The following is a 24,942-nucleotide window of genomic DNA, read 5'->3' as shown; positions in this document are numbered from 1 at the left end:
ATATACCTTCAAATACTGGCGTCTGTAGGTTCCAGTATTTTCACTGTAAATTTTGTTTTACTACTGCATTCACTTTATGAGTAAGCTACTGCAAAGAAAACTATTGCTACTTTTTAAAGTAGTCATTTTTTTAAGATAGAACATTAATACCTAACCCAGTGTAAGCTTCTTAGAAGTGATACAATTGGTGCGGTTCTAACATGCATAATCTACATAATCAAAACTTCACATAACACAAAAGAGAATGCTATAAGTAACCTTCAGAACAGAATTTTTATTTAAAGGCACCACTATGCCTCAAACCAGTTATATATTTCCAGTATATTCAAACATTCAAAACAAATAACACAAAATCATTCCTAAATGAACTGGTAAAAAATAGGCCTTCAAAGTCAATATATAGTTTCACTAACACTGGAATAAAAATCAAAGACTTTCAGTTTACAGTGACATAAACTGGGTTTAACTCATTAATTTCTACAATCTTATGAACATAAAAACACAATTCTTAAAGAAATATCCATGCTTTGGGTATCACTAAACAAATCAAAGAAAAAAGACTTTCAAAATCTACAATTCAACATGCCTGAAATAATGTGGAATTCTAGTATTAACAGGGTTTTAAAATGTGAACTATTAATGGTTTTCAAGAGTCCAAGTGGCACTTACTTTATTAGATGCAGATGAAGGCACCGTCCAACATGGAAAAAGAAAAGACAATACAACAGGGGTCCCCAAACTTTTTCCTGTGAGGGCCACATAACTTTTCCCTTTGCTGGTGGTTGGCCGGAGTCAGTTTGTAACAGAAAAAGTGTTACGATTGCAGGAGTGCCTAAATGTAAAAATTTAGTTTTCCAGAAAGCACAATCAAATGACCGTCTCTGGGTTCTTCACAGAAAAAAATCCATGAAATAACCATTTACTAAATAAATACTGTATTTTCCGGACTATAAGCCGCATCGGACTATAAACCACAGATATCTCTACGGCTCCAGGTTTCCCAAAGTGATACAGCAGCAGCAGAGGGGGGAGGACACCCAAACTTTGAGTCATAACAGGTCAATTGAATATCACATTCATTACGGTTGAAAAAGAAAAGTTGCCAAGTTTAGATTTAACTGAACTGATTACGGTAGTTTCCGAACGGTAATTGTAACAGTAAAATGCTGATCCTTTGTGTCTGCTACTAGCATGTGGGTGCTTCCTTCTTCTTCTTCTTCAGATTTCAAAGGCAGCTTGCATCCATTATTGTTGCACTACTGCCATCTACTGGATCCTAATATCTATACCTCAAATTCTCATAATGATCCCAGTATTATTTAAAAAAAAGAAAAATCTTTTTCCCCTCAATGCTATTTAACTGATCAACATTCTCAAATTTCAATTCCCTATTAAAACCTAATTCCGTTTTAATGGGCGCGTTCTATTATTTCCAATTTTGACTTCCAACGATTCACTTCCTGCTAAAGAGCCCCCTGGTGGTTGAAGAAAAATCCACATATAAGCCACATGGTTCAAAGCTTAGGAAAATGTAGCAGCTTATAGTCCGGAAAATACGATACATGAAAAAAAATCTAAATGCTCTCTGGTATTGTTCAGGGGGCCGGACCAAATGTGGAGGCGGGGCGGATCCGGCCCGCGGGCCGTAGCATGGGGACCACTGCAATACAATTTAGATCCTAATTGATATGGAAACATAAATATTTCAAATACAAGGACAACTAACTTGAATGAGATGCCACTCAAAGTCCATCAGGTTTTTGATGAAAGTGGAAACCTGAACATTGACTGTCACTTTTTCTTTTGAATGGTCTTTCCTGTCTTTTTGGATACCATCTTTCCAGGACCGGCTTTTGTGCCCCTTTCTGGGTTAATCCCAATGAAGTGGCTAAAAAACAAAATCAAAAATGGAAAAATTCCTGAGAATATAAGTAGTGTGGCATTCTGAATATAGCTGGTACAATATAAATAAAGCTGTTTTTAATTACGTAAACAGAAAACATCACCACCTTTGTCAAATGTTAATCATAACTTGCTTTAAAACTTTAAAACCATGTCATTGTAAAACAATTATAGGAATGGTTTTATCATTGAATGAACCAAAGTCTTGGCTGCCTCATGTTGAAATTGGAAATTGAAGATGTAACACAGGACAGTGTTCCAGACCGGACAACTCTGTCCTGTCTGGAATGTTGACTGGACTCTCTCAAAGACAATATGGCCTTCAATGCTGACCATACAGAAAACTGCTTGCCACAGGGACTGTAATAAACCAAGTCCTTAATTGGAAGACCATAAAACAAATCCTCTTATTGATACAGTAAGCATTTACATGATCATCATAATAGTGTCCACTCTGCCAGGTAAAGTAAAAGCAAGGATCTTAAACTCCTCAATTGTCGTGCAAGTCACATCGATGTTGAAAACTGTAGGCTGGATTAATTTACAGAAGTTGTTTGCACTGAAGGTGAAGTGTGCTTTGAAAGTTAATCAAAAGCTACCTTGGATGATCTTGTGATCACTGATGGTGAAGTGTCTTTGGTGCTGCTCTTGTTTTTATCAACATGCAGGAGGAAGGGCTGTCTTGGTTCCACTGCAATGAGGAAGGCTTCAACACTGGCTTGCATCTTTGACATAATAAGACGACGAATAATAAAAATTATTAAATATATTTAGCAGCACACCTACATTCAGATAGCAAACAAAGCCAATGAGAACGTGTTTCTACAAAGAAGTAGGATCATTAGAATAATCACAGACCTGCACATATCTGAAAATATAGTCCACAGTTTGACATGAGCTGTTTTGGATTTGTTGCCTTTGGATGTAGGACGAAGCACATGAACCAACAGAAGAATGCCTGGTTTTCCCAGCCTGGAGGAACAACAGGATAAATAGCAGACACATTAGGATAATAAAGATTTTAAAGAGAAGTGTGAGCAAAATTAACCAGACCCACCTGTGTGTATGTGTCACCATCATAGTCATTCAAAATACTTTGTCCACCCGGTTTACCCTGGACAGCATTTTTCATCACCTACAACATAAAGCATAAAAATGTCAGAAATAATTACCATGAACACAACTCGGACATTAGGCATAATAGAAATTAGTCAGCTTATAGAAACATTCTGGACAGCATTTCTTCTGCCAACCTGTCAGAAGAAATGTGTTGAAATCATAACAGGCTTCATTCACCAACATGACATACTAATGAAGAAAAAAAGAGGCAGCCAATATGTCATTGTTTATTATCATTATTTATAGAGACAAAAACATTTTGGCTTAGCTTTGATCGCATAGATCAAACCACCAGTCCAGCACAGCCACTCTCCCCATTATGCCGTCTATAGCTGAAAACTTCAAGAAAACGACTCCGCAGCTAAATAATGTTAACTCAAACGGCCTTTCTGACAGTTTTAATGTTCGTTTAACCACCGACACCCCGTGCTACACCCGCTTGGCTAGCTTTAGCTGCTAACAAAATAATAAACCAAGGGTGCTCACGTCCAGTCCTCGAGAGCTACCGTCCTGTAACTTTTCGATGCATCTTTACTCCAACAGACCAGGATCAGCTCTGAACAGACCTGCTAACCAGCTATTCATTCATACATTGTGGTATAATGTCCACCAGGGAGTTACAAACATTGAGACAATACATTACCATTACATTACATAAATACAAAGAGAGAACATAAAGAGCATGTTTTAATAGCTTTGGGGAACTTACCTTGTTATGATAAGCTCCAGACAAGACGCCATGCTGCTGCCTCCAGGACAAACACGTGACGTCACAGATACGTTGCGATTGTGGGAGCAACTCTTTAGCAAACACCATCTCTTTAGGAAAACTGACAAACCTATCTTTGAATTTGACTAAACAAGTGTTTAACATTTCATTTTTAACATACAACACCAACACTGGTATTATAACATTTTTGATTATGCTCTAGATTTTGATTTATTCCCTAAAAGATTTATTATGGAAAGTACTTTTTACTTTCCGTTTAATATTGTCTTTAAATGCTGGTTCTCTAAAATGCAAATACAAATGTCTTGCCTAGGAAAAAAACTGTATTTTACCATTATTTTGCAGTAGTTTACTGCCTGTCGTCAGTCTTGATTGTGACAACAGAAGAAGACATCAAATTGACAATATCCTACCGTATTTTGGAATAACAGTATGTTACTGCTGGAATTCCGCTGTAAATTTACAGCCTTTTCTAAGAGTGCAGTTGTTACGACTGCCGCGCTCCTCCAGAACGCCGCTCTCCTTATTGGTGCGGGAGGGTAACGTCTTCCTGTTTAGAATGGATTAACAACATTGAAAACTCTTTAGTTTTCTCTGGTCTGTAATGGAGACTTGAATTAAAGGCAGTGGCGCAACTACACATTATTCAGGTGGATGCGAAAACATAGATCGGCGCCCCCCACCACCCAACCCCCCCCGGGCAGGATCGTCAGGGTGAAGGAGCGACGCTCTCCCCCCCCCCCCCCCCCGAGGCGACGATACGTGGAGGGGAAAACTCGCTACATTTACCTCGTTATGTGCGCGGGGGGAAGGAGCGTTACACGCGCCCAAGTGTATGGGAAAACAATCATCGTCGCGCCGCCCCCTCCAGACGGGGTTTTGGCGCCCCCTCTGGTGCTGCGCCCCTATGCGTTGCATACCCTGCATACCCACTTTTGCGCCACTGATTAAAGGCGCCATTTCAACCAAAGATTTGCAATGCGCAGACTCTCCAAAGCGTTTGGTCCATAACTCGTCAACTCGCTGTCAGCTCCGGTCAGAAAGACACATTTAGTTCAGAGTCCATCAGATGAGATTCAGAAAGGATTTTTTTTTATTGATTGACTTTAGTTTCACCTGCGATGAACTCTTTGCGTAAAGTCTATAATGTCTTCCCGTGTGCTTCAGTCAGTCAGCGGTGTTAATTATAACTTGTCAAAATAACCGACGGGCTTTAAATTTTCCCGTGGTTTAAAAAACAAACAAAAAAACTGTCAAATACAGAAAATATTGTGTAAAGGCGACCTCTGAGTGCAACCCACATATTCACTTCTGTTGGTCAGCTCATAAATACATTTTCATTACAAATGTGGCACCATTCATGAGAAAATGCACAGGATGACGAGCAGTATCGACAAGAAGCAATGGTGTTTTTTTTGGTTTTTTTTAAAAAGACCAACTGCAAATTTTCTTATTAGTTGTGACAAGCATATAAATTTTATAAAGGATTTATATTGGAGAACTGCAGAAAAATAGTCTGGTGACTGGAAACTGTCAATTTCAGCTTCAAGGAGGCCAGAACACAGACCAGCAAAGTCCCAAACAACCAAATTAGTCTTTCTGGCCAATTAATGTGCTATATTAATATCGACCAGGATGTGTTGGCAACAGCACTCTTCAGGGAGGATGTGGTTACTGGTTTAAGAATAAGTCATTTCAATATCACTGAAGTGTTAAAAACCAATAACTTGTTTATATACTTTATGATTCTATGATGTCAGTGCTTGAAAACCAAACAAATTCCTTGATGGAGCAAATTATCTTGGCCAAGACATTGTTTTTAAAAATGTTTAAAAATGAAAAAAAAATGACAGGAAGGCTGGAAACTGCACACTGTAAAAAAAAAAAAAAAAACTAAAAAAACGGGTAAATGTACAGTAGAAATTTGAAGGAATTTTTCCATTGTTAGTTTTACAGGTATTTGTACTGTATTTAACATTGTACGCATTGCATCATGGGAACAAGAACCTTCGCGAACCGCAAAAACTGGTCAGACGACATTTCAAGGTCGCTAACCGGACCCTGGAACATATATCTTTTGGACTTCGGTTGGATTAAGAGATGGAGTTACCTCTCTGCCACCTCCCTGGTAAAGTAAAATAAATAAGAACTAGAGATGTGCCGATCAGGTTTTTTCCTGCCGATACCTATACCGATCACATAATTATTATTTATTTTTTATCATAAACACTACCGGTTACATTATGTGGAAAAAGGAACCATGAATTCACCTTAATTTAGACAAAACCTGTTTTTAATAACTTTTTCCAAGAAGAAAACTAAACAAAACAGGCATTCTGCAAATTGTACTGCTATCAATAATACTATCTTTAACAGACTGAAAACATATGAAGGCTAAATAATGCAAAGAGCCAAAATAAAACCTCTCAACATTGCCAAAAAAATTCAAGTATAAAACTTATAAAACAAATACAGGTTCCATTACAATAAACAATACAGAGTTACTGAATGAAAACTTCCTGATAGCATGACGGCTAGCTGATTACTGTTGGTTCTGAGTGGCTGTTTCTGACTGAGTGGAGTAATTATGCAGACCAGGGAGGAGATCAATAATTTTTTTAGAAATTATCTGTCTCATGTTAGGACAACAAAAGTTTTAATACGTATGTAAAATGTATTTTTTTAGGTTAGATGCTGCAGCTTTAAGCAGAGGTTCAGTGTGAGAGTCACTACCAGGTGGAGCAGAAGCGGCGCTCTGTCTATGAAATATTACTACCTGTAGCGCATAGCAGAGGTTCAACAGCGAGAGCAGAACCAGCGTCTTACATCGCAGCTCCAAGACTTAAATAATTTTGCGGGTTATTTGTTTAGCTTTCTGACCGTCATGCTAATCCGGGTGAGTGTTTGTAGCTGTGCTGCTTTACCTGCTATCTGATCCTCCATATGTCTTTTTTACTGCAGTGAACCTCGATGTAGCCAAACTCCGTCAAGTATGGCATTGTTTTTATGTCGTATTAGCTTCGTTGTGTTGATGCATTTTGACATGCTCGGTGAATGGAGAAGTTTGCGTGTTCCGCCGCAACACTCAAACTTCCCCATTCACTCAGTGCGTTTCCACATTCCTTAGGATTTGTTGCTGCGCGTTTGCGCAGTGTGAAGGAAAGAGGAGACCAGCTGCACAGGCAGGCTGCGAAATGAGATGCAGGTGATCGGTATCGGCAACAAGAGCCAATGATCACCGATCATGCACTTTTTCACAAAAATCGGCCGATTATGATCGGTGACCGATCGATCAGCACACCTCTAATAAGAGCACATTCTTTTCTGTGAATAATGTTTTGAAATATTTGTAGTTGACTTCGTTTGACTTCGTGCGACTCCTGGCACAGTCTATAATTGCAAACTATTTTGCAGTCTTTTTTTTTTTTTTTACGAAAAAAGCATATATTTTTTTTACAAATACTGTGTTTGCTTGTGTATTATAAAAGTAAAACGCGGTGATTGCTGTATTACTATATATGTATTTTACCAAATTCAAAGTACCGGCCATTTTTTCAAGTCAAACTTAACTGGTCGTGTGAAAGCTAACCGTTCATGGCGCCATGCTACTTATGTCTCAATCCTGCTTTTTAAAAATATCAAGCTGCAGTTGTCTTATTTGCTAAACATGATTTGATGTCCCGGTTGTTAACATAAAAGCAGGTGGCCATTTAACTTCGGTAAATATATTTTCCATGTCAAGTTTGGGGTTTTAGAATATGGGAAATGTCGCCTGGAGTGGGGAGTAGTTGGAAGTGGTGGGGAGTATGGTGGGGTCGAACGACGAACGAACGTAAACTTGGGGGGAGCGGGAGCAGCCATTAGTCCCCAGTGGACAGACAAACGAACGTAATGTGGGGGCGTTAGACCAGGGGACGACGGTAAGACTGACGTGGGGACGGCTTGTGTTTCAGTCGGCGTTAAATTTGTTGCATGTTCGTTGCTCTAATCAGGCATGTTGAGATTAGGTTGTTGAGGAATATAATTATGTTAATAGTTAAAAGTTGTGTTAATTCACATTAAGATATATTTTACTGAAAAGGAATGTGTTATGTTGTGCTGGTTCAACACCAAATAAGGTGTTGTACAAGACATTCCTGGCAGGCAAGGGACTCAGCCAGAGTCTCTGTTTGGACAGATAAGAACTAACAATCTGACTAATGGTCCTCTGAGGGAGCAGATTTAACTTCCACGAGGTCGGCCCAGAATTCTCGGAACTTCCAACACACACTCAATGTAAAACAGAGCCAGAACCGTCTGACGCCATTGGTCAGACGGTTTCCAAAACACAACAGCAGACTGAAAACGGTATAAATGCTCGAAGCCAGAAGCAGAAGACAAGACATTTTGGATCCTGAGACGATGAAATGAGATGATGAAAATGTAATATGTGATTCCGCAGATGTGCATTAAATGTCTTCCTGGTTGTCAGTGAGCCGGAGAGAATGGAGTTTTGTGTATCGTCTCTTAATTCATGAGTTTAGCACCTTTGAATTCCTCCATAAGGTTAGGTTGATAAATTGATACAGTAGGTCAGAAGCTTCTTGCCTCATATAAATTGTAAGTCAGTGGATTGTACATACAGCTAGTTAATTTTCCTATTTCTAAAATAGGAACAAACATCACTGAGAGTAAATAAAAGTGACGTTTGCAAAAAAAGTTTAAAATTCTTCCAATTGGGAGTTTTTACTGAAATGCCTGCTTGCAAACTCATTGTCGGTTATTGTAGCTTAGCTTAAAAACTATATAAATAGTACTGTTCTAAATTTGTTGTAAGAACAAATGATTTCATTTTTTTGTTAAAAAAAACTAATTTAATTATTGGAAGACGTGCCTGTTTTGATGTTTCTATTTCTTTCTCCTTATATAGTTTTGTTTTCTCTCCTCAACAGCTGCATCCAGACACTCCTGAACTTTTCCTGGAAAGCAACTAGACATCTTTATAATAGGTGTGTACATTTGTTTTTGTTTTACTCAACCTGTTAAACCTTTAGTTTAAATTAAGAAATATGTGGCGTTTTCTACAACATAGGCATAATGTTTTATGTGTCTTTCTAATGATGTCTAATGCAGCACTGTGTAACTTATATTTTTTTTACATATTTGTTGAAGCTGTCACTGTGTCGTGATATTGCATGAGAGATAAGCTATGAAAAAAATGTAGCTCTTCTGTTAGCCAGTGCTAACTGGATTCAAACAGTCGGGGCCATGAGGCAGGTCTTAGCGTGTCAATCACAAACTCTTGTGGTGCTGCTCATCCCACTTCTCACCGATCTCTTGCATTTGGCTACGCTGCAGCTCTCATGAATGTTAAGGCTAGTTAGCATGAACAAGCATGGACACCGATGACAGTGGATAAACGTAATGGTAAGTTGACTGACAGCATGAAGAGGTTGATTGACAGTGCTAAGACTTTCCTCCTGTCTCTGATTGGTTGGTTTTGGTTGGGAGTGATGGATTTCTTCAGATGGAAATAGTAGATCAGGGGGAGTGGAGGAGTTTATTTTCACAAATTATACATCTCAACATAAAATCATGATACGGTGACTTTATTTTAACAAATATGCAAAAATCAGTGTATGTTTTTATTTTCAAAAGAAAATATTTGTGTATTGTGTATGTTAGGGGTGCACAATACATCTTCCCCAAATCCTTAATTTTGAAGATTGGTAATCCGCCAATACATGTGAAAGTGATTTCGTTCACTGATCTTATCTACCTCTGCTAAGATCTAAAAATCAACCGCTTTCCTCTAGAGACGTTTGACTGATAGACCGACCCACCAGGTCATGTCTCCATGTTTGCAGTTATTAGTAGTCACCCCACTGTTGCCAACCCACTGACATTTTCTGCATTTAGCAATATTCAGACAAGACGATCAGTATCGGCCAAAATCAGAATTGACAAGTCAGATTTTTAAAGATTGGCCAGAAATCTGCAATTGACGTGTAGATTTTTTTTATCTGTCAGAATTCATCAAAATTACTCAATGTTGTTGTTTGTGAAAGAGGTATTAGCAATTGGTGAGATGCTGATGAGCAAGGTGATGTGCTGCTGTAATGTAATTTAGAAGCATTTTGTGAAAAGTATGTTTATAACATGAAGTGTTTCTGTGTTAAACTTGAGTATCCATTCTCTAAACAAAGTCGACTGACACGATGCAGACGAAGGTGAAGAAGCAACTTTGCATTCCACCCAGATAGTTCAAGTCCCTTAATGAACTGGGGAATGACTTGGAATCCATGGAAAATTTGAGCCTTTTGAAGTTTAAACGTGATTGGTCATCTCATCAAACTTAGTGCTCCAAGAACCTTTGCAAAGCACAAGAACTGGTCAGAGAACATTTCAAGCTCTTGGTAACTGGACCTAAGAGTTGGATTAACCTTTTTTTTTTGCAGAACATAAACATAAAATGGACTGTTTTGTTTTATGTTCACAGCGACTCTAGTAATGAGAGCACACACTCATGAATCCAGTGTCTTCCACTGTCGTTGGCATTAGGCTGTTTATGTAGCATTTGATTTTTAACTAAATATTTATACCTGTATTTCATTTATTTTTCGGCATTTATTTTGAAGTATGTTGGTCCTGTTTACAACTATGATTTTCATGTTCCAAAGCAATTTTTTGTATGTTCCATCTTATAGTAATTAGCAAAATTGTTTGACCACAAAGACTAGAGTCAAGACTGCTTTACTTTTAATTTATACGTTGAAATGTGTCTAGTAAAATGCAATAAATTAGTTGTGATGTACAGAAGATAAACATTAACAAGCTCAAGAATATGTTTAACTCTTAATATATAATAGCGAAAGTTAGTTATAAAGACTAGATGACGTCAATTTATGGTCTTAAATTGCAAAATAAAATCTGCAACTTGTTTGTCGAATGGTTTCATTTTTACAGCACTTTGCATGAACTACTTTCAAACTAAGTGTTTTGTGTTCTAAACTACATTTCCTGTAGACTTGGAATTCCTTTTTGTTTCAAAATTATGCTAAGAATATATTAAATACATTAACTTTAATATATTTTACACTATAATTAATATATGGTATAGAATACAGACTTCAATGGTTTGGAAGACAAAAGTATTTGGAAATGTCCAAGGTTTTAGAAAAAAGTTTGTGAATAATTCACAAAAGACAGAGTAAAAAGACAGAGAATTTTAGATTTGGGTTAACAAAATGTTGGTATATTTGACATAATCTGTTAAATTATGGAAAATATTTTGATGGAAATTCTGGAAGAAGAAAAAAAGCTGAAAATGTCCTGGTAATTTTCTGCCAGTACATTTTCTGTTTTTTTACTGAATTTCCAGCTGATTTTTTTCCGTAATTTAACAGTTTTTTGTGTTTAAAATTTTACATATAAAAGCTGTTAAATTACGGGAAAAAAATATGTTAATATGCTGTTCTTTACGGAATTTTTTTTTACTGTGCAGAGTTGCTCTACTTTATCCTTTTGAACTTGTAACCCTTCACTGTTATGAAACATGGTAACTATGGCAATAGCAGCACCCTTTTACAAATTTTGCAGTTAATGTACATGTCTATGTTGACCAGGAAACACGAATGCTTTGTAATGCTAGCTGCACTAATCTTGGTAATCATGCTATGTGCCAATAGGATGCTGAGTAAAACATTAAGACGTCAACTTTGTAATTACTGAGAAATTATTAAAACACTTTTACAGTGAATGGGCTTTCACATATTGGTCTTTTTTTTATTAATCACGATGATTAACTTGAAGTAGGAGAAAAAGTGTCAATTTCAAACACGAGCAGGATGCTTTATGCCACAGGCTTGAGTAACGTGTCCTTACTTCCATGAACACAGCCAGGGAGTTTTCTCACTGATTATGCAAAGCAGCAATGCTGTGTAAACATGCAGCTGGATTCTGAGCATGCCCAGTGATGCTGACCTGACACAAAGCTCACAGAAGATTCCAATTTATCTGAGGTGTTTTCCAGAACTGCAATGACTCACAGGGACATTTTTGCATTTTGAAGTGTAAAGTTTTTAAATAGTAACTGAAAAATAGGTTTTATTCATAATTTGGTAAAGTTATTTCATCACATAGCTGTGAAGCCATGTCTGAGTATCCAGGCAAAAAAGTAGGATAAAATGAAGCAGCTCTTATAGTTAAATATTCAACATTCATTATGCTATGGCCATCCAGATTTGTCAAGGAGCAGGCTGAATGGCAAATGAAATCTTCCCTCGTTTTCCACAGTCTGCTGCTGCCATTCAGCCAATCAGAATGTCAGATCTGTCCTCCTCCACCCGATTCTTCCCTTCACTCCTGTCTTCTCCTGCGACTCTGCTCTATTTCCGGTCTCTCACTCTTTTCCCAGGGTCACACTTTAATTAGCACTGGAGGTCTTATGAGTTTCCCCATCTCCTCAGACATGCCTGCATACACCCACACACAGCCGAGCATGCACACTGGTGTTGAGATCCCATATGCCAGGTGCTGTAAGTTTTGATTGGAGGATAAATTTGTTGACTTTTCCACACACAGTAATTAGCACGTCAGTCAGACAGGAGTCACATTCGGTCTAAATGAGCCATGCACCGAGTCGTGCATGTTAACACAAACATGCTAGCAGTCTAATGGCTCACCTGCTCGTGGTACTCTATGCCCATTGACAGCGTGTTAATGAGGATGGCAATCATGATTCCCCTGCTGAAGTATCTGCTGCAGACAATAAGTTCTAACTTGTTTCGGAATCTCAGCCAAAGGCATTTCCAGATGCTTATCTTTGGCTCAGATCGCTGTGGACTGCTACACTGGCATGGACTGTCATTGTGATAGAGGTTGTCGATGTGGCATGAGTTTCCATGGAGAGGGTCTTCCGACTGCTCCTCTGGATGTTCACCGAGTTGGTTGTAGTAGACGCAGTAAGGACATACCAAGGAATCTCCAGAGGCTTCACCAGGCAGAGGGAGAGATGGATAACCAGCAGACACACCTGTGCACACACCAGAGAGGACGGGATGTAAGACTTGTACAGTAACACTCAAAACTCATGAGTCAGGCCCATTTCCTTCTGTGAATGGGGAAATAGGTGTTCGATCCTCTGCTAATTTATTAAGTTTACTCACAAAAAAATGCACAGTTGATTATCTGTAAAGTTGATGATACTTTTATTATAATGCAGAAACATGGGATATTAAAAAATCAGCTTATAAAACAATATCCCAAAACATAGAAAATCTCAGGGAGCACTGTTCAGCTAATCATATGAAAATGCAGACTGGCACAACAACATGATCAATTTTATTTGTTTCTATTCTTTTGTTAGATATTTAAAATGTCCAAAATAAATACTGTTCCACTGTTAAATGCTCATTAGAATGGAAAGTTAACTGATCTGTGAGGATGTGTTCTTGCATTATTTTGCCAAGACCTTTATATTACTGGAAAATGGTCTCTGAACAACATTATTGTTCATCACAATGACTTCTGAGACTATTTGTCATCCAGCAAAATTTGTCATCGTGACAGGCCCAGTTGTGTCAGTTCATCCTAGTTCTTTTCATCTCATCCCCAAACATTGCAAATCCAAAAAAAATCCAAAGTGAAGTTTGGGCAGTTTGCACAGAGGGAGAGGTGTTTTATTAGAAAAGGGTTGTGTGCATGTGTGTGTCTGTGTGTGCATGCGCATCAATGCTTCTGTGTGTGAGTGTGTATACATGTGCGTTCTTGGGTGGGCTAAGATTTTAGTAGAATTCATTAAGAAACCGCTCGGAAGGAATTCTCTGATGACATAACAACAAACACATATCTGGTATAAAGGGCTCCACTTGTCATTGCAGTTTTAACAAATTCATGTTTCACTGAAGGAAGATATAGAGAAATCAATATGCTCATTCAGTGGTCTGTGTCTACAGATAATGTTGACTTCTTCCAGCAGGAGGACTTGTAGAAATCTTGCTGAGAAGAGCCCTATCTTGAGATGCATCAGCAGTACATTACACGATCTACTGAGTAATTTCTGCTCTGTTTCATGAATATGGAAAGTGCCCCAGAAACATTTATTATTTATTGCTGAACTAGATAAAAAATGTATGTGCATTTTCTTTGTTACCTAACCTACCTTGTATTGTCTGTTACAACAGCTAGTACTACTTTGCCCTGTAAAACATGTAAAGTTGTTGGGATGTGGGGTGTTTTGGATTTTTGGTGTTCTTTAGGTTTTTCTATTTAGTTGCTGTGATGGCCAAATCCATGGCCACACTCTGAAGTTGGTAACTCTTTTATTCACAATTAATTTTTTTATTCAAACACACTTTAGTTTCAGTAAAACATTTATTAGTTGATTTGGATACATTTGTTCTTTATGTTGGCGCGCACATTTAGTTAGCGTGTGTATTTGTATCAACTTAAGTTTAATTTGTTTGCTTGAGACTGACCTTTTGTTTGTGTTTTGCCGGTACTTACCTGCCTTGGAGTGGTCAGACAAAAGATGGGCTCAGCAATCAGCAGGCTAAATGCTGATTGGACTACACCACTAGTTCCTGCTGGCAGGGGAAATTTGTAATTTCTTTGTTTAGATAAGGTTTGTATTTAAGTAAATATTAGTATTTAAACTTTAATATTTTTGATTTTCATTTTGTGAGTCTTTAGTTTAGCCAAACTTAGCTGTACTGTTATTTGTTTTTGTGTTTGTAATTGTATTATGTTTAGTAACTCCTATTGTGTCTTAATTGGTTTGATCAGCCGGTATATAAACCTCTGTGTATCATTTCTTTGTTAGGTCAGTTATGTTTGTTTGTGCAGCCAGTTTGTTTACATTTTTGCCTGAGTTCAGTTTTGTTTCTTTGACTTCTTTTATGAGCTCAGTTTATCTTTTTGTAATTTATAATCTTTGGGTTACAATAAAAAGCCCTATTTTTCTAATTAATATCCTGTGACTCCTCCTGTTTTTAACTTGGTCCATCACAGTTGCCTTGTTTTCCACTTTTGTTCTTAATGATTCTAGTTATGGTTTTTCTCATTTTGGTAACACTTTATTTGACACGGTGTGAATAAGACTGACATGACACTGTCATAAACATGACATAACACCTGTCATGAACATGAGTAAGTCTTTATGAATATTTATGACTGTTGTCATAAAGTGTCATTCTGTAAATAATGACATTTTTAATACAAAGTTGACATTATTCAAAATGTCTTCGTTATGACAACTTGACATTGACCAAGAAATTGTGATCTGTCATTTTGTATAAAAGTATTACCGATTAAACTTTAAAAACTATGTAGCTTTTTCTCGTAATATTATATTGCTCTGCCATTTTGTCTAGTCTTAAATTTCTAATTGATCTAATTGATCTGAAGTTTTACAGCAAGATGTCTAGTAAGAACTTAGCATTTGAAACAACAGTGCAATACATAGGCCTGTCGCGATAAACGATAAATTGATTAATCGCACAATAAATGAAACCTATCGACCTCATTTTAATTATCGGCTTTATCGTCTCTTTCTGCCTTTTTTCTTTATGTTGATGATACTGAATGAAAAAAAGCTCAACTTCAGTGCTCTGCACTGACCCTCCCTTCCTCATTTCCTTAGAGTAATGTCCAGCGCACACGACAGGATTTGCTACAATAGAAACTCCCTTTCACAGCAAAACAAGAAAAGTTCTTTTAAATCAACAATAACCATCTAAAGTAACAAAAGTAAAACAAAGAAATGAAATTGAAACAAATCAAAAACTGAAACAGTAGCAGGCCAACCTTCTCTAAAGTGAAACCAGTAAACGGCGCTCGACGTCACTAAGTGCGTTTCCTCTGTACGCGTCATCAGCCTGCATCTGATCTCCTCAGTGATCTACCCGCTTTTAAATGTAAACCCGATTTCCTGTCTCCCTAACAAGCCAGCTGCGCTCCGCCACAGCGTCTTCCATATATGGGCAAGAGGAAGAGGGCGCAGCAGCACATTCGGGCGGGACAATATGCCCCGCTACATATGTAAACATAAATAAATGATTAATACTGAATAATATACATTAGGTTATACATGATTATGCACACGTTTTCCAGCCCACGAGTTCTGGCTTCAGAGAGATTCAGCAGCTGAGATTGGGTCCAAAATTTGATACGAGATTCATCCGTGCTGCAGTGAATCTGTCTGTCCTTAAAGACATTTCTTCTTCATCACGTCGTAGGAAACCTTCAAAACAAAAACGGGAGATTTTCGAGTTATCTTACGTTGACAGAGTTAAATAATTAAATAGACATTACCATCTGTGTAAACTATCCTGGTGAATGTTATGATTTTTATAATGGTTCATTTCTATAGTAGGCTCTTGTATCAGATAATCTAAATGTTGGAGAATGACTGAAACATTTGAAAATTTACGGAATCTCTGTTAGCTTTCAGAGCGGGGGCTGAACACCATTAGCTGGTGTTTCGCCAGTGGACATAAATACAGTATAGTAATATTCTAATCACAAAAAATGCACAGTAATATGTCCATCTTACTTGCGAACAGTCTGTCGAGTCAGTAGTCCGTCGATCCGATCAACAATATTCCGCAGTGCTGAGACATCTGCTGCTGTTTTGGTTGAGCAAAGCAGGAGGGACGACCGCTCCAAGAGCGCATTAGTGCCGGAGCAGCCAATCGGGGGAGGGGGGTCTACTCAGGGTGAAAGTAAGGGGGTACGGCAGGGTACTGCAGGGTACTTCAGGGTACGGCAGGGTACTGCAGGGTACGGCAGGGTACTGCAGGGTATGGCAGGGTACGGCAGGGTACTGCAGGGTACGGCAGGGTACTGCAGGGTATGGCAGGGTACTGCAGGGTACGGCAGGGTACTGCAGGGTATGGCAGGGTACTGCAGGGTACGGCAGGGTACTGCAGGGTATGGCAGGGTACGGCAGGGTACTGCAGGGTATGGCAGGGTACTGCAGGGTACTGCAGGGTATGGCAGGGTACTGCAGGGTATTGCAGGGTACGGCAGGGTACTGCAGGGTATGGCAGGGTACTGCAGGGTACGGCAGGGTACTGCAGGGTATGGCAGGGTACTGCAGGGTACGGCAGGGTACTGCAGGGTATGGCAGGGTACGGCAGGGTACTGCAGGGTATGGCAGGGTACTGCAGGGTACTGCAGGGTATGGCAGGGTACTGTAGGGTATGGCAGGATACGGCAGGGTACTGCAGGGTACGGCAGGGTACTGCAGGGTACGGCAGGGTACTGCAGGGTACGGCAGGGTACTGCAGGGTACGGCAGGGTACTGCAGGGTACGGCAGGGTACTGCAGGGTACTGCAGGGTACTGCAGGGTACGGCAGGGTACTGCAGGGTATGGCAGGGTACGGCAGGGTACTGCAGGGTATGGCAGGGTACTGCAGGGTACTGCAGGGTACTGCAGGGTACGGCAGGGTACGGCAGGGTACTGCAGGGTACGGCAGGGTACTGCAGGGTACGGCAGGGTACGGCAGGGTACGGCAGGGTACGGCAGGGTACTGCAGGGTACGGCGTACTCCTAAAAGATTTAGCGGGGGTAAAAAAAATCAACGGGTTCGCTGTGCAGCAGTGAGTTCACCCACTAATCAGCCGTGACTGATTAGTTTTTCAAGAACAATCTAAAACAGACTTAATCAGTTAATAAATAACTTTTTTTCCCATTTCATATTGTTTCTGAACTCTTAATGTTTTTCTAGAGCAGCGGAGCAACACGTCGATCATGGAAGGTTTTGAGTTGATCTCAGCATAAGGTGACAAACTGAACGCAGCCAGGATGCTGAGACCAGCTGAGACGTCCTCCTCTGATTGGCTTAAAATGTTCGTAACTTTATTAAACAACAACAAAAAACGTGTTCAAATTAATGACCCAACAACAATAATAATCTCAGTGATTATTGTTACAAGGTGTTGCATAATTCTGTGCGTTTCGGTTCCATTACCAAAATAACGAGCAGAGCAGGAGTTTAAAATGAACCAATCACCCACCACTGTGTTCATGAGGCTTATTAGTGATCGCAAAATAAATATCAAGCATGCAAAGCTAATATTGTAACGGACTGAATGTTATGTTTTTAAGTAATCTCAGGTCGCAAGAGGTTGCCATGGCAACGGGTGTGCTTAAATGACAGAGACGGAGAATAAAAAGGTGTGAGTGGTTTAGAGTTGATCACCTGTTCAGGTTGTTTTATCTTTGTTTACCTTTGTCTTGGCCCATCACAGCCACTGTAGTTTCTGAACATTACATAAACGACAAACTTGGACTAATTACCTCGTTCTTTGTGAGTATAAGTCATTTACAACAAACAAACACGGTAAATATGTTTCATTAAGTATTTAACAAACAAATGGCTTCTACCGCGATAATTATGTGAAATTAAATTAATTGTCTAAAATAAAAAAAAAGTCTGGTGCTGTCGGGCTCAGTGTCTGAGAGGCTTTTCCTTTATCAAACACTTTTTTTTGCCTCTTATTTAGTGGAAATATTGATGTTGATGAGATTTTCTCCAAAATAACCTTTTTCAACCTTTACAGCTCCACTGTTGAAAGTGAGGCTCTAACATTCACAAATGACATTGAAATAAAATCCAGTCCAACATCTGGTTTGAGGTGATTCCTCTGGAACCTGTTGGAGGAAAAACATCCCAACTTCAGAAGATGAGCTTTAACCTAACAGAGCTCTGTGGTTCCTCCTGTCGGTATGAGAGTCAGGGTGAGGAGGCGCCTTGTTAGGAAGAGAAGTGGAAGCTGCAGGATCTTCAGAACAAACAGGTCATGATGCTGGGCTACTGATTATCCCTCTGTCTGGACACAGGATCAATAGAACCAGTTTAAAACCTAAATGAATGGTTATATTCCAGACATGGAAAACTGGGATGCACTCCATGACATGATGTTCAGGATTTAGGTCTCATGGCATCTCAAGGTGTCAACATTGCAACCAGTGGGCTGAAGGAGGAAATACAGCTTTATTTTGTAGCAATTCAAAGCTTTTATCGCTTTGCAAAAAAATTAATCGGTACAGAAACTCCAAAGCACACAAAGAAGCAATATATATATATATATATATATATATATATAATTTTTTTTGTCATAGACCCCCAAGAATTTAAAACTACTTTCACCCCTGGGTCTCTACTCTTTTATTATGTCTATGCTTCGAAGGATCAGTTTCTCGGGGCCCTTTAAAGGATGCAGAGCCTAAATTCGGACACAGCTGTTTTTTGTTAGACTCCCCCTAGTGGAGCACTTCCGTTTTCAGCACTTTTTGTTTGCGTCTCTTTTTTTGTTTGCATTTTTTCTCTGTTGCTGCGCGTTTGCACCTGTCGGCCACCGTAATAAAGCACTTTGAACTGCATTGATGCTGAAATGTGCTACACAAATAAACTTGATTGTCTGAAATGGAGCCAACAAGAGGAAAATCTCTGACATCTGGGAATACTTTGAGATTATCGCTCAAAAGTTTATGACTTGAACTTTATTGATTTTCCAACAGAAATATAGCCTAATTACACACTTGGCATATTACAATTTAGCATCAGCTAAACAAAGTTAGTCCTTGTGAATTCTTCAGGCCAACACAGTTAACAGAAATTACTTGAACAAAAAAAAAATAAAATAAAACAAATAAATAAATACAATAATAAATGAATAACAAAAAATACTGTGAAAGTAGAGAAAAAAGGCAAGACACATAGACATCAACTGAACTTAGACATACATAACATAAAATAACACTGCCCTATAACCCTGATACATTCAAATAACTACAGCATTACCGTAAATTCCTCTAAGTCTAATTATGTCCAAGCTGGAAATGCCATTTAACCCATGTATGAAAAGTAGCGGGACCATTTCCTATTGTACTCCTCAACCCTATTTAACAGTCTATAAGATAATCTCTCTAAGGCAGCAAGCTGCCCCAGTGACCTATACCAATGAGTGAGAGAAGGGATAGACGGACCCCTCCATTCCCTCACCAGCAGCTTCCTCCCCAGCATTAGAGCTGTCAGGGCCCACTGCGAGAGAGAGGAAGTCAGGTGAGCCAATAATGATGGATCCCCGAGAATATAAAGCCTGCTGCAGAAGGGTATTTTCTGGCCAACTATTTTTTCTACGACTTTGTGAACTGATGACTAATTCTCTTAGATTTCTGGACAGTCCCATAGCATATGTACCAGTGTGCCATTATCCTTTTGACACTTCCAACAAACCGAGGTTTCTGACAGGCCAACCCTGTATAGTCTGTATGGAGTCCAGTAAACTCTATGTAGAATCTTAAATTGCACTAGTCTTGTTTTTAGTTCCCTTGAACTTTTCTTCCCATTCCTAAGAATTGAAAGCCATTCCTCTTCTGTGAGACTAAGATTTAGATCTGTTTCCCAAGATCTCTTAAGAGACATAATATTAGGATCCAAGGCTGTCGACAACATTCTATAGTAAACTGAAGCGCCATGCCCATGACCAAACACCTTCTTTATATCTGCCAGTGTGTTGCAGGTTACAGGAATAATAGTGGGGGAACCAAACGTTTTAACCAGCAAGTGTCTTGATTGTAAATATCTCCAGAAATCTTGTCTGAGTAACTTAAATTCCCCAACCAATGTTTCAAAGGACTTCAATGAGCCATTCTCATATAAATCGCCTATCTCACATATTCCTTTTTGAAACCAGGACTTCCAAAAAAATGGGGGTTTTGCCTATACAGAGTTTGGGGTTATACCAAATACTAGCGGATTTATTGAGATGTGGGTTAAATTTAAAAATCTGAGATATTTTTTTCATATGGGAGAGAACAGGATGCGACTGATTTTGAGGGGAGAGATTAATTGATAGGCTGCAAGTCATTTTAACCTCTTACACACTAAGGGGTATAAATAAATTTCCGCCTGACAAAAACACACAAAAGTAAATCACTTATAGCCTCACAGCTATTAGATTTAATAAGAAACTTTTGGTACCTCTGTAAAGGTAAGATGTCATAGAATGGTTTTCTGGTGTCAGCACCATTGTAGCTTTGACCCTGCCTGAAATATTAGGGACAAAATACAAAATATTTTGCATTTTTTTTAACCTCGCCAAAATTTTCTTTGAAATAAACATTGAAAACACTACCAAAATAGTATTTGTAACACAAAAAAGTAGTACAGACTTTTAAATCTAAATGTTGTGTAAAAGTATACCAAATTTGGACTCAATCAGATGAATCGTATTTATTTTAGAATGGTATTAGTGAGAAATTTCTTAGGCGGAGAGGCCATTTTGGCACATTTATCCAAAATGTCACCAAACTGTGCCAAATGTGTTTTTTACATCAATACTGGGGGTTTGTTAAAATTAAATCGCTTATTACCATCTAATGACACTTTCTACATATAATACAACCATTGGTCATGACATTTACCCCATTTATATGCAAAATGTACCATTGTGCACAGTGTAATATGTATAATAATGATGACCTGAAAGCTCTTTCTTTGACTCCAAATAGAAAACTTTTATTGAAACAAGATAAAACAGTCAAAAATACTTTTTGAATAATTTAAAAGAGCAAATAAACAATTTTGAAAATCCACCACCACCATCACCACCAAAAAAATGGACATCTTACCTCAAAGAAGATGAAGAATCATGAGAGGTGGGGGGAGGTTCAGCTCCACCTGAGCTTGATGGTTCGGCTTCCACTTGACTATAAATAAAAATAAAGTATTTGAAGAATTAGAGGTTTATTACAAAGTAATGAACCAAAGTAAACATGAAATCCTTACTAGTAAAATAAAACATATTTTAGTAAAACATAAGTAAACAAATAACCACATGGTTTTACTTCCTGCCGTTATTACAAGCATATAATCACTGAAATTAATAAATAAATAGAACCAAAACATCAAATATTTTGTGTGAAATTGTGGGGGGAAACTTACACATCACCGAGATCAAGTCTGTCAGCTGTGTCCGGCTCTTCCTCTTCCTCCTCGTCCGAATCCCACCAGCTATCAGAAGAGCCAGCTCCACTCGTAGCAAATCGAAAAACCGTTGTTGTTCAAAAGCCTTCAAAAGCCTCTAAATCGTCCAGTTTCTGCTGCTATGATCGATTTATCATAAAAAAATCAAAACTGAACTCACGGAACCGAGATAACTCCACGTGCTCAGACTCCCGTATACCACACCTGCTTACGCACGGAGAGCGCATAAATTACGCACACATTTAGATCGGGTTCCGAAAAATACGTCATGATTTTGCATAGCCGACATCTTGTGCCATACTCTGAGAGTCTTTCCACTGTCTCGTGAAGCCACAAAATGGCCGTGATGATCAGCTGATCGGGGGTTTTCCAGGCAGTTGCGTCATCGCCCGAGGACCTTTAAATCTCATCAGCTGTTTTTAAATAGCTCTAAAATCTTAACATTTTGGGCAAAACCTTTATGCGGAATAGTTTTTGAAAGATTAAAGCTTCTTTTAGCGGATAATAAAAAAAAATTTTTTTTAAAAGGCACGTGGAGTCTTTGTTTACAGAGCGAGTCGAGGTCACATGACAGCTGGACCCGCCCTTGGGTCCTCGGGCTTAAGTAAAAAAGATTACAATTAAATAAGATTTAATTGACTCTACTTTTACTAAAGAAGAGCTTGACAAAAACTTTGACAATATTGCATTTACTGATTTTTTTAAAGAATAATCTAAGTGAGTGACAAGGCTGTTACAGTTTCAGCAGCAGATGTCACTAGTGAGTGAAGAATGAAGCATCGAGTAATGAACCTTTGGGCAAAGCAAAGGGCTGGAAAGGTTCATTAGAAGGGCTGGATCACACCTGTAATCAAGTAACTCATCGGTCCAGGTCTTTACAATTCCCTAGTATTTAACCCTTGTATGTAGAAATGGGGTCCAACCGACACCACACGTAAAACTTGTATCATTTGCCACAGTCCTCTACGTTTGCTTCAGCCCCGACATGCACAAGGATTAAGCTCCTCAGTCTCATTCATGATCCTCTGGATCCTTAAGTCAATTCCCATCAACTCTGTGTTTCTCTGTGTTCTCCACTGGTTCGATGTTTTTGTTAGATTTATTAAGCCCTAGCAGCAAAGTGCTGCAAAGGCCTAATTTAATCGGATTTCTTATTTTTCTGAAAAGGTACATTGGAGGCTTTAACATATTTGAAAACTCACCAAACTTCCCCCAAAATTGTTACTAAACATTTTGGATTCTAGTGGAATTGCAAGTGGACGTGGCCAGACTGATCTACAGCACCCCCTAACGTGAGACAGGACAAACTGTAGCTCATACACATCTGAAATTTGGTACATAGGTAGTGGAGAAGCAGGTCCTGCTTGGTCCTTTCTATGGTGGGTACCTACTGTCAGTGTGTGTGTGTTGGAGGATGGACCAAAACGCAGAAGGGATGCGGGAGCAAACAGTTGCAGGTGTGAGTGAAGGGAGCAGGAGGCAGACTGAGGAGATTACTGAAATGGACACGAGGCAGAACTAAATGCGCTTTTCCACTAGCCCCTAACCAGTTCAGTCCCGGTCCATCTCGGCCATTAGCTGATCCGGTGCAACTCAGCCCGGCTGTTCTTAGAGTTTAGTATCTACTTCAGGGGTAGTACTAGTAGAATCGATCAGGGTACGGCACCGAAAATATTTGATTGACAGCTGACCACATTAATTGATTGGCTCGTTATTTATGTCACTGAAAACAACTTTGCATTAAAGCTGAAAAGCCGCTGGACCACAGACATGCAGTTTGCTATCAGAGAGCTGTTAAGTCCAGGGGAACAGTTATGAGTTTAATCGCAATCAGCACCAGGAACACATGCGGTAAGTTTTGCAGCTGAATTATCTTGATTTAGCAGCTCTGCTAGCAGCTTGTGGCTCTTAAGGGCAGTAATAAAGAAGAGAGAAACGGAGAAGCTTGTCAGCTTTCTGACGGACTGCACTTTTCTGCTGACAATGTGAAACACCAGAACTAATTGTAGATTGTGATGTGAATTTTATTTTTCCTTTGGATTAAAAAAAGAAAAGTTAAGGCGTGGCTATTTGTTTATGTAATGACTGCATTACATAAATCCAAAAGGCTGCACATATATAGTTTCAGAAATAAATTATATTAACATGTACTGCAAAACAATAAACTGATCTGAGTCTTTATGTTTGGGCCAGTAATACATTTCTTTAAGACAAAATTAAATATCTTGGTTTATTTGAGTCCAGAACTACAACCTCGAGGTCCTCCTTATTGCTGAAGATCAGCAGAGAATTGAACACAGCTGCCCACAACAGCGAGGAACAGAACATATAAATGGAAAAGCTCACTATGGATACTTTGATTTGTTACAGCTCACTAACCGTACTGATGTGGACTGCGACCGAACCGCTTAGAAACGGGCTTCTGGAAAAGCGCCTTAATAGAATTAAGGAACACCAAAGATGACAAAATCCAAAACCAAATTCAAACAAGACCAGATTCTAACATTCCATTTATTACAGACTAAGGACTCATACTCACATACAATGCAGAGTCATATATAAGAGGAATATATCTGTGCTTCTTTGTGACTAACATCTAGAACAGGGGTGCCCAAAGTGGGTCCTCGAGGGCCAACATCCTGCATGTTTTAGTTCCCTCAGCAAGTCAATGTTCTCCTTAGGCCTTCTAATGAGCTATCATTGGATGCAGGTGCGCTAAACCAGGGTGTTAGTTTGCAACCGAAGAGAAACCAGACTGGAGCCAGCAGTTTTAGAGCTCTCAATATTTTTCTTTTATCTTCAGTTTCACTTCACAGCATAGCATATCAGTCACAACAAGAAGAGGGAGAATCTCCCCCTCATCTGGACCACCTGGCTTTTAAAGGATTGGCTTCCACAAAGATTAGAGGGGTGGAGACATTCACATTTCCAGAAAGAAAGAACAAACATTTGTACTAAACTATATTCCTAAAAAAATGTCTACAGTTACAATTAACTCAAACAAAACTAGAAACACAAACAATCTGGGCCCTAACAAAATCCATCTCTCCTCCCTCTCAGACAATAGATTTTTCCCAATGAGGCTGATTGAAAACACCAGGTCCTTGTCAGCACTACTCATGGGCGCACTTCCATGGCAACACATGACCAGGTGACCACAAAGAGAAGATGATTAAAACAAGTAAATAAATAAAGTTACTTCCCCAAACACAATA

At 38.9% G+C, this 24,942-nt stretch overlaps 1 protein-coding gene across 3 annotated transcripts in view; it reads right to left on the bottom strand.

Annotated features, from left to right (window-relative positions):
• The window catches only part of LOC103463029 (voltage-dependent T-type calcium channel subunit alpha-1H-like), a 235,023-nt gene that overhangs the window by 122,988 nt on the left and 87,093 nt on the right, over window positions 1-24,942 (bottom strand). For all 3 annotated transcript variants that reach the window (XR_014085974.1, XM_081603359.1, XM_081603078.1), the window contains exon 10: window positions 12,415-12,764. Coding sequence is in view for 2 of the 3 variants with exons in the window: in XM_081603359.1 (XP_081459485.1) it covers window positions 12,415-12,764 (350 nt within the window). In the remaining variant the exon portion in view is untranslated. The remainder of the gene's footprint in view (window positions 1-12,414; window positions 12,765-24,942) is intronic.

The sequence above is a fragment of the Poecilia reticulata genome, chromosome 1, assembly GCF_904066995.2.
Source record: "Poecilia reticulata chromosome 1, P_reticulata-male-v2, whole genome shotgun sequence".
In the NCBI taxonomy this organism is placed as follows: domain Eukaryota; kingdom Metazoa; phylum Chordata; class Actinopteri; order Cyprinodontiformes; family Poeciliidae; genus Poecilia; species Poecilia reticulata.
Note: the sequence above shows the minus strand (reverse complement) of the source record. Positions and strands in the feature narration are given on the sequence as shown.